Raw genomic sequence first — 10000 nt, 5'->3', positions numbered from 1 at the left:
GAGATGTCGTGAGCCTTAAGTGGAGGTGTGCTGCATCTTCCAGGGTGTTTTGATGATATTTATCACCTTTTTCAGTGCCTGTTGTGAGAAGTTCAGCTCTGTACCTGCAAATACCAACACAAAGCAAATATTTGAGGTTTTCCTTTCATGGAATAAGGGCAGGAGCCACAAGTATTCCAGAAAACGAATGCTGTTCATGCACTGAATGGGTTTAGTTTATTGTTTTCTATGGCTTAAAACCAGCAAATTGCAAGCAAATTCCTCCCTTCCCTTCCACCTGCTCTTGTGTGTCAGCCCCTACAACTACCCAATATGTTTTGTTAAAAGCTTGGACCTTTAGGTTACTTTAATTTTACTGAACTGTCAAAAAATGACACCGGAAGAAGACAGCCATACATGGATACAAGTAAGGCTGCTGTAAAATTAATTAGTAATTATTAGGGATGCTGTAAATTAATTATTTAATTTTTAAGGCTGCCGTGAAAATAATTAGAAATTATATGGGAGGAGCTGGTGGTAATTACTTGCATAGAAAGTGGTAGAAACTGTATAAAATCAGCAAGGGAATAGAGTGACTCGAGGACATTTTATGGCTCTCAAAGTTCAGGAAGATGAAGTATTTTTACTGGTGCACAAAGAGCAGAAACAGCCTGAGCAGTGACTGAGTGAAAGGGGATGAGCTGACAGCGACACAAGAGGGCAGAGATACCAGGTGGGCCAAAGCTCCTGACAGCTCCTGGAGATTGTGAGGCACAGAGCTCACTAGCGTGGCTTCACACTGGGAGAGAGTGGAGTTAGGCTGGGTGTTGGGAAGAAATTCTTGGCTGTGAGGGTGGGGAGGCCCTGGCACAGGTTGCCCTGAGAGTCTGTGGCTGCCCCATCCCTGGAAGTGTCCAAGGCCAGGTTGGATGGGGCTTGGAGCAACTTGATTTAGTGGAAAGTGTCCCTGCCCATGGCGAGGGGTAGAACTGGATGAGCTTTGGTCCCTTCCAACCCAAACATCTCTGGGATTCTGTGTTTCTATGATGTGTGCAGTATCCAAGAAGAGAAAGATGGTGAAGCAAAGCACAGCAGGTAGCGAGCAGTTTGCGAGGAGAATAAAGCACCTTGTTACATGGTACCTGGAAAAAAAGGGGAGAACTGTGGGAAGCATCCCCGTCAGCCTGGCTTGCAAGACATGGCTAAAACTGTGTGTTCACCGGTGAAAAAATTCACATTCCTGATCCAGGTGTTTGGGGAATAGTCTGACACACACGTGGTGCCAGAGCCAGCCCCTTTCTCACCTCAGCTGAGTGTTTTGCAGGAGTGCTCAGAGAAGAGGATGCAGGGCAGCATGTTCCCCACCTCTCCCTTCGTCTACTACTACGATGACGAGTGCGACATCAAGAGGAGAGCAAACAGGTTAAAAAGAAAGGTGGCAGGTACGGTGTGGTTTGGGAGATCCCTCCCGCCTTTGAGTTCTCTGTTTGCTGCTTTTTGGAAACATTGTGGAATTATTTTCGAGCGTCGGGGAAAGGTGCATGGATTTGAAGAGGTGGTCTGGTAGTGGTAAAAGATTTGTGACTTTATTCATCCATGTCTGTCGTGGAAATTGATTATGCCAAAGTCACTCGGTGGGTATTGTCAAGTTTTAATTCTGAAAAATCCACAGACATTAAAAGCCATAAAATAACAGGAAGGGAATTAAATCGTAATTTGTTAAGATTATAGCCTGGTGACATGAAAATATCTGTCAGAGATAAATTTTTGTCCGATTTCATACATACTTAAGGAAAGCTTGGGCACCAGGCTTTAGGGTTTTTAGGTTTTGAACTAATACTCTGTGTTTTCCAGACCTGCAGGAAGCTGGCCTTCTGCCGGAACAGCCCCAAACAGCCTGGCAGGAAGAACAGCTCGAGGGGCACAGCCACAAGAAAAAGAGCAAACCTTGGAAGGGACAACACGGGAAACAGAGCAGGGATGGCGAGCAGCACAAGCAGATGAAGGTGCCCCGGGCAGGGAAATCCCGAGAGAAGAAGAACAGGAGGGGTGTTGAAATCCGCCGTGACCCAGAGGGAGACTTCCCTCGGGGCTGCAAGCAGCAGGGGTGCAAGGGCAGCAGGGCTCGGCACAAATCCATCTTTCAGGCGTTCTCAGGCAGAAAGGCTGGGTGTGTGCAGGAGCCTCTGGAAGGTGTCAAGAGGAAGAAGAAGTGGAAAAAGCAGAAAGACGCTAGTCCTGACAGCAAGGACAATCTATTCCTCATAAAACAGCAGAGGAAGAAGTCCAAACAGAAATCCTGGTAACAGGGAGGTGGGCAGGTAGCACTGGTATTTGCTGGCTCTGGCTCTGCCTTCTCTTTACTTCTGTCTCTCTCTTAGCACATGAATTTGAGCCCGGCCCTGAGCTGGCTGCACACACCCTCAGACCACCCTGAGGGCTGTCGCTGTGGCCAGTGGGTCCCGGTGCTCCCACATGGGGATATGGGTTCCAGAATAGGCTGTATGTTTCTTTTCTTTGCTTGGGGATTGCGGGGGCAGGCTGGATTTGGCAGGGTCTGTTTCTTCACTGGTGAGATGTGGCTCTGCTGTCAGAGCAGGATCTGCTGCCACGGGACACGGCGCCTTTGGGGCCGGCGCCGGGGGGACTCGCACGAGGAGGGGTCAGGATGGAGAGCAGGAACGTGGGGTTAGTAAAGCACATCCCCCCAGCCACCATTCCTCTCCAGAGCACAGAGGGGAACTTGGCACTTTCCCTCCTTCCCGGGAGGGGCAGCCAAGTCGCTGCTTTGCACTCCGGGGTGCAGCATTTTCCTGCCTCACACTCCCACGTGGCACCACAAATCCACTGCCCTCGGTGCTTGGCATCCCTGCCCCTGCCAGCTGGGCAGCTGGGCATGGAACAGAGTTTACATCTCACACTAAATCTGTCCTTGTTCCCCTTGGTGTGGAAGCTGTTTCTGGAGGAAAGAGAGCAGGGTATGAAGAACGTACTTGATTCCAGTCATACTGTGCTAAAATTTAATAATTTTTTTCAAATGCAATTATTTTTGTACACTGGAATTCAGCGTGCTGTTTTAAGGTTTGTAAGAATGAAATGCTTCATCAAAGGACTAAGTCAAATAAAACTTTACACGAGGAATATGAGAAAAAGTGGGTTTGTTCCTCATTTCCCTGCATTCCAAGCATAATTGAGAGCAGTGTCGTGTTCTCTTTCCTGAGCTGAAACTATCACCTCAGGCAAGAGAAAAGGAAAAAAAAGGATAGTATTTATACTCTACTGTTTTGAAAAGGAAATTACTGTACCCTGCTGCTCTGTGACCTGCTCTCTACTGTGGCCACTCCTTTTGTGAGCAGCTGATGGTAACTAACAGCACAGTGTCACTGAGGTGCAAGTCCTCTCCTTGTGCTGCAGTTCTGTTTTAAAATTAGAAACTATTTGTACCCTTCAAGGGCACCTGGAAAGGGAAATGGCACCTAAGTTAAAATTCAGGACTGTCATTCTGCCAGTGTTATCCCATACTGGTGCTCCCTAAATTCATCAGGTTTTTGTTTGGCAAAGTCTCCAGTGAGAACAGAGGCGTTCTGGTGATCCTGTCACCCCATCTCAGAGGTGTTTGGGGCAGAGCTACACCTGCACAGTACTTGGGAACATAATGCCCAGCTTTGCTTCAGTGTATACTTGGCAACAAAAATTGATTTTTGCTTAACTTCATTGATTGCTTGATTGAAAAGTTCATGATGATACCACCAAAAAAGTCGGTTTTAACCTTAATGATAAAAAAATTAATTCCATCCCCAAAAATGCTTTCCCTTGGCATGGAAATTACTCTTTTCCTGGGCACTGTGTTTTATGTCCCTTTTTGGTTTTCAGTACCGGGTTCTACTTGAGTAAAAGTCCCATTGGCCTTTAGACAAACCAGCACAAACCTGGCATTCAGGGAGAAGGGTCGTTTTAGGTGAGGTATCCAGATGAACTCAGCTTTTCTGATGGGTCAGTTTGGTCACCTGTCCAACTAAGTTGTCTTGAAGTGAGTGAATTTCCTGCCCATAAGAGGTGCCTTTATGTCACCATGTGCAGTCCCAGAGGGTGGTCAGGTGTGGAGCAAGTCAGAGTTCTCCCCAACTCCTCCCCTGATGAGCAGGTGCCTCGCCAGCGTGGCAGGAGTCAGATCAGCCAGGAGTCCTGAGCTCTTTCTCTGATGTTCAGTGGCTTCAGCCGAGAAGATTTCACCTTGGGCCACTGACACAGAGTTTTTCACACCCCGTTGTGTGCTGGTGGGCAGAACCTGCCTTGCCTTGGGAAGGGAGTGACAAGGAATTTAGGCAAGGTGACCTACACAGGTACTTGGGTGAGACCCACTGAAGCCTGGCTGCAGATTGTGTCTCCTGCCTGTCACTGGCAGCACCGGATGATGCCTTGTGGTAAAACTGCCCCTGGATGTCCCTCTGAGTCCTGCAGGTACCCAGCCCTGCAGAGCCTTTGCTCTGATAGATGTCTGCTGCTTGCGCTTGCAGGACAGTGAGTAAAAAACAGAGAAAGCAGGTTTTTTTGAGCCATGGGAAGGGAAAAAGGTGATGCAGTGACACTTGGAAGCAGGTGGGAGCTGGGTGAGGGAACATCCTTCAGCCCCCTTCAGCACAGGCCAGGATTTGTTGCTGCTGTGAGAAAAGAAACGAGATCCTGCAGCTGGACATCCAACCTGGGGCACGAAACTCAGGTGTGTTTGAGTCCCAGCAGGTCACAACAGCAGCTCTGGCACTGACTGGTGTTGGGCTTTGCAGGAATCTGCAGTGGAGCACCCACCAGAGCATTTGGGGCAGAACCAGGGAGTCTGGATAATGCCACCAGCTGGGAAAGAGGGACACAAGGGAGGCTGGTTTGTTCTACAGGCAAGCACGTGGGTGAATCAGCTGTGACAGAAACTGGCACCCAGGGCTCTGTCTGGCACTGCTTGGGACAAAGCAGGTTGTGTCCAGTGCCAGCTGTCACTGGTAACCAGTGCCACCCAGCACTCCCAGCAAGGCTTCTGTCAGGCAGCTGATGGATCTTACAGAGCTCAGTGCAAGAATAACGCAGCAGGAGACATGTTTGCATTCAGTGAGGAATAGAGGACGAGAAAAATGGCAAAAAGGGGTGATGGATTTTCCAGCGGCACAAATACCACCACGTCAGGTGCTGTGAAAGGGCAGCTCTGCGTTACAACCCTGTGCTGGGCCCGGAATGGTCAGCTGAGCTTCCATCAAGCTCTGCTTTATCCTATTAAATCACAATGTACTTCAGCCTGTCACTCCTCCCGCCTGCTTCCCCCCCGCTTTAAAGAACTGTCAGCCCTTACTCCAGAGATGCCTGGGACTGGAAAACATGCTCATCCCAGGAGAGGACGGTGTCTCGAGGTCACAGTTGATGTGCACTGGTGAAGCAGCATGAGGAAACCTACATTGCGTGAATAAATAAAGGGCCACAGCTCAGCCCTGGCGCTGCAGAGGAGACAAGATGGGTGGATCAGGAGGTCAGAGTCTTGTTGGGTAATGGGGGCAGGTGTCCCAGGAGTGAAGAGGGGAAAAGGGAGTCTTGGGTCCATCATTTGTTGCACAGTGAGGTTGAGGAAGAAAGGAGCACCGTGATTTGAGGTGTCCGTGTCTGTGGCACACCTGTGGGAGGAACTGGATGTGTCTTTGTGACACAGCACAGGGCTGGCTCCTCCTAAAAGCGTTCCTTTCCCTTAAGTCTACCAGAAAACGTCAGTCTCTCTGTCCAACTGTTGTAGAATCTGCTGGGAATGTCACTTAACTCTGTGTGTCCGTGGCCGTGCCGTGCCCAGCGCTGGTGGTGCACGGTGACCACACAGACCTCGGGTCGGGCTCCCTCTCACCAACACACCTCGTTCCACCCCACCTGTCACTGAGCAGCTCCTCAAGGACACTGAGCAAACCCGAGGGTCAGTTCACCTGGACAGGTGGGCAGTGCCACCTGAGCACCCAGGGCTCTCACGCTGCACCTTCCCGATGGGGACGTGGGTGACAGTGACAGAGCAGGGTCAGTGACAACCACCCGTGGCACTGCCTGGCACAGCAGCCAGTAATTGCACTTTTTTTGCATTGCAAAATGATTATTAGCACCTTGGTTCATTATCAGAGCAAATTTAATTTTTCAGTGTAAAGGAGCCAGTTGTATTTATAAAGGAAACACTGTTGATACAGGCGGAAAAAATTAATTCATGACAAATGTAAGGAAAATTAATAGTCTTTAACCGGGGCAATATTTGACTGTGTCTAATTGTGCTTTGCAAGGTTTGAAAAGTCCTGACAGAGATTCTTACAGAGGTTTTACACTTCTCCTGATGAAACCACATTTAAACATTGGGATTTTTTTTTAATTAACCTGCCAGTCTGGTCAAATCATAGAAAAACTGTTGTGGAAACCCGGTATCCTCTGGTGTATTTGTGCACTGGCGTGGGCATTGTGTGCATTTGGGAAGGTCCTGTCTAATCCAAACCTGTTCAGGCAGAAAACAAGGAAGAGGAAGAGGAGAAAACACCAAAGGTGGAACAGCTGCAGGAACCCCCAGACAGCCCCTGCAGACAGGGGTGGCCACAGGGACCCCAGAAGGGGAAGGTTCAGCAGACACTGAGGGGTGGGTGTGGGGGGAATCACACAGAGACACCGTGCAGGGGTCTCTGGTTCCCCTCAGTTCGCTCATGAGAACGTGAGGACACAGGTGACATTTGGAGTGACAGGTTGATTGTGTGTGGCAGAACAGGTCCAGTGGAAGAGGAACAGGCCTGGTTGAGGCTTTGGAGCCTGACTGGGTCAGAGCTCCAGGGGGGCTGTTCCTGCTGGACTCTGCAGAGGTTCCCACATTCCGGCTGTGCCCCAGCCCCACTGTGGCACCAGCCACACTGCAGCTCTCCCAGCCAACAGCAGCAGGAGAGCTGCTTCCCCCGTGTGAGCAGACACTCCCAGGTGGGGCACAGGCTTGTGAACAACGTCCCTGTCACACCTGAGCAGAGCTTTCTCTGGTTCCAGCACCAGTGCTCCCACTACTGTCAGAGTGGCTGCTTTGGCAAGGCAAACAGGAGGACCCTGGTTCATGAAAACACCAGGTTCATGAAAACACCTGGTTCATGAAAACACCCCCATTTTCCTCGAGGGGTGCAGGTGTTGCAAAGGGAACATCTGCTCCCCCGGTATCCTCCCTGTTCAGCCCCGTGGACAGTCTCAGCCTCTCGCTCAGCTCTCCTCAGGACAGCTTGGAAACGTGCTGTCTAAACTCAGCTGCCAACTTGAAGCCAATTTGCATTGGATAATTATTTTCAATTAAGTGATAACAATCGTGTTCTGAACAGAAATAATCTTGTCCAAAGGCCAAACAGTTTATCCTGTCTCGGAGATGAGGCTGCTGCTTTGTGCAGGGCCCGTCGGCGCTGGCACCGTTATCAGCCCCGCGGGGTCGGCGGTGCCGTCCCTCCTGCTGCACCCCGGACAGCCCTGCCCCAATCCCCACAGGCACCTGCCTCTCCACCACTGCACGGGCCTCCCCACCCACTCACCTGAGGAGCCCAGGGGTTTTACCACCCCAGTGGCTTCATTCTGGGTGGAAAAAAGCCATTTTTTCATCCACAGACCTCCCCCACCCGCTGTGTCTCCTTCTCCTGCAGCCCCACGTGCAGCAGGCGTGTGCTCTGCATGGCAAGGGACAGCCAGGACAGCTGGAACCACATCGGTCCTCTGCCAGCCACCCTGACAGCGGAGACCCCAGGGTGCTTCCCACCAGGCTGGCACCTCTGCTCAGCACCCTCCCCACCAGGACACCCTGCAGGAGACCCCTGGGTGCCCGTGGGCATCCCTGGCTGTGCTGTGCCAGTGTCCCTTGCTCTGCAGAGGGTCCCTCAGGCATGGCCGGGGTCAGTGACAGTCCCTGGGGAGCTGTGCCTGCCCACTGTCCCTCTCTAACTGTGCTGTCACTGGAAGGGATAAGTGGGGCTGCTGCTGCCAAGGTGCAGCCTCAGCCAGGGCTGAGGGCAAGGACCACCCCAGCCCCACTTGCCAATCTGACAGGAGTCATGTTACTTTGGCACTGGATTTGGGACGCTCTGGGCAGCTCCAGCACAGGGAAGGGGACTAATGGTGAAGGCAGCTGCCATCCCCAGCAGGCACCAGGATCTGCACAGGGGCTGGAGAGGAACACAGAACTCCCCAACCACGGCTGCAGCTGGTCCTGGGTGGTTGCCCCATGGCTTCCTGCCCCTGGTCCCTCCATGCCCAGCACCACGGGAGGGCTGGCCCGAGTGGCTACACCCCGGAGCCTGCTGGGAGCCAGCACAGGTTTGGCACACACAGATCTCCCCACCACACTTCGCTGGAAGGAAGTTGGGGTGGGGGATTTCTGGGGTTTTTAATCCACCAAAGCCCAGTCAGTTGGGAAGATTGGACTCCAGAGCTCCTGCGAGTGAAAAATAGCAAATCCAATATCTTTTTGGTGGTGTTTTTATATTCAAATTAGACATAATCTCCATGAATAAAATTACTGTTCCCAAAGGGATCATGACCAATTTAAATGTATAAAATGTCATTAAAAGGGCGCTGGCTTGCTATTAAAATTTAACTTCAGCAAACCCCCAATGTCATTTGTATTATAGTTTTACAATTAAGCCAGAGATGTTGGAAATAATAGTTTTGATGTACAATCTGGTACTGTACAGTAGGAGCGCATTGTTCCTCGGGAACTGCAGCTGGACCTATCGCTGGGAACACGGCCACCAGACACATCTCCCGGGGAGGGGGCACAGCCACAGCCCTGCCGAGGGGCAGCCGGTTGGGAACAGGGCTGTGCCCTCCCCTCCTGCTCACAGAGGGCTCCCAGGCCAGACCCATGGTGCAGCGAGGACGTGGGGCTGCTGGAAGGACCCCACGCGTGGGGCTGGGACCCCCTCCCTTTAGGGACCCCCTCCCTTTAGGGACCCTTCCAGGCAAAGGGTGTGGGTCCCTTTCCCCTCGCACGACTTTGCCCCAGCTCTGCCCCCCTGGTGCTGTGTGTCACAGCCTGGCTCCATGGGGAGCTCAGCACTGCTCTCCAGGGCAGGTGATCCCCACAGGGACCATCCCCAGGGGCTGGTGGGGCTCCAGGAGCATCTGGGAGCAGCAGCATGAGGAAGGGAGGCAGTGGAAAGGGATGCCTGGGAACACAGTGCCCTGTGCCAGTTCATCATTTGATCTTTAACCCAGCGCCAGTTCAGCTGCTGGGAGCTGCTCTGCACAGGGTAGGGGTGGGAGATCAGGAAGATCACATTTACCTGGGTGTTCTGGTCAAGGTTTGTGAGCTTCCAGACATTCCAAGGGCTCCTCAGTCATTGAGTGACCTGGCAAAGGCTGTTCCCACTCTCCCTCACGGGTGGAGGCTCTGCTGACCTCTTGCTGACATGTGCCACAGTCCAAAAGCAGAACCCAGCCGTGCTGGGAGGTGACACCATCCCAGGAACAGCCTGTCCTGCCCCAAACCCTCACGGCTGTGCCCCAAACGCTGGTGCCCTGCTGTCCTCACCCAGGCAGGCTCCAGCTCTTACCATCAGGACAGTGCAATGAGCATTTTCTAAAAGCAAGGAGCACAGAGCCCCTGGTGAAGGTGTTCCTTCACATGCATTTAAATGTCAGAGCAAGCAGGTGAGTGAATACACGTGTTAAAAAATACATGTATTTAACTAATGTGCAATTAATGGGGCAAAACAGAAAAGCTATTTATTACTTCTGGGAACAGAACACCTTTCCAAACATTTTAATTACTGCAGCAATATTCTGAAAATAAAAATCCCCTTTGGCCTTTCACACTCTGTCTCCTTTTTCCCCGAAGAACATAAAAACTGTTAAAACCCATCACTCCCGTGCACAGGAGGGAAACGCTGAGCAAAAGGAACACGCAGAGCCCTGGGGAGGTTGTGATTGAGCAAACAACTGCAGCAGGGGAGAAATAAATAACCCTATATCTTTTATATATATAATATATATTATATTTTTTATTTCT

General features: G+C 51.4%; 1 protein-coding gene across 1 annotated transcript in view; it reads left to right on the top strand.

Moving 5' to 3' along the window:
- Positions 1–2838, top strand: part of ZCCHC7 (zinc finger CCHC-type containing 7) — an 85802-nt gene extending 82964 nt beyond the window's left edge. Inside the window, exons 10-11 of the mRNA XM_027709096.1 lie at positions 1304–1421; positions 1834–2838. Of these exons, the coding sequence (XP_027564897.1) occupies positions 1304–1421; positions 1834–2285 (570 nt within the window). The 3' untranslated portion in view covers positions 2286–2838. The remainder of the gene's footprint in view (positions 1–1303; positions 1422–1833) is intronic.
- Positions 2839–10000: the final 7162 nt, after the last annotated feature.

Source organism: Neopelma chrysocephalum, unplaced genomic scaffold (assembly GCF_003984885.1).
Source record: "Neopelma chrysocephalum unplaced genomic scaffold, ASM398488v2 Primary Assembly neopelma1_96687, whole genome shotgun sequence".
NCBI lineage: Eukaryota > Metazoa > Chordata > Aves > Passeriformes > Pipridae > Neopelma > Neopelma chrysocephalum.
This window is presented reverse-complemented; position numbering and strand designations above follow the sequence as displayed.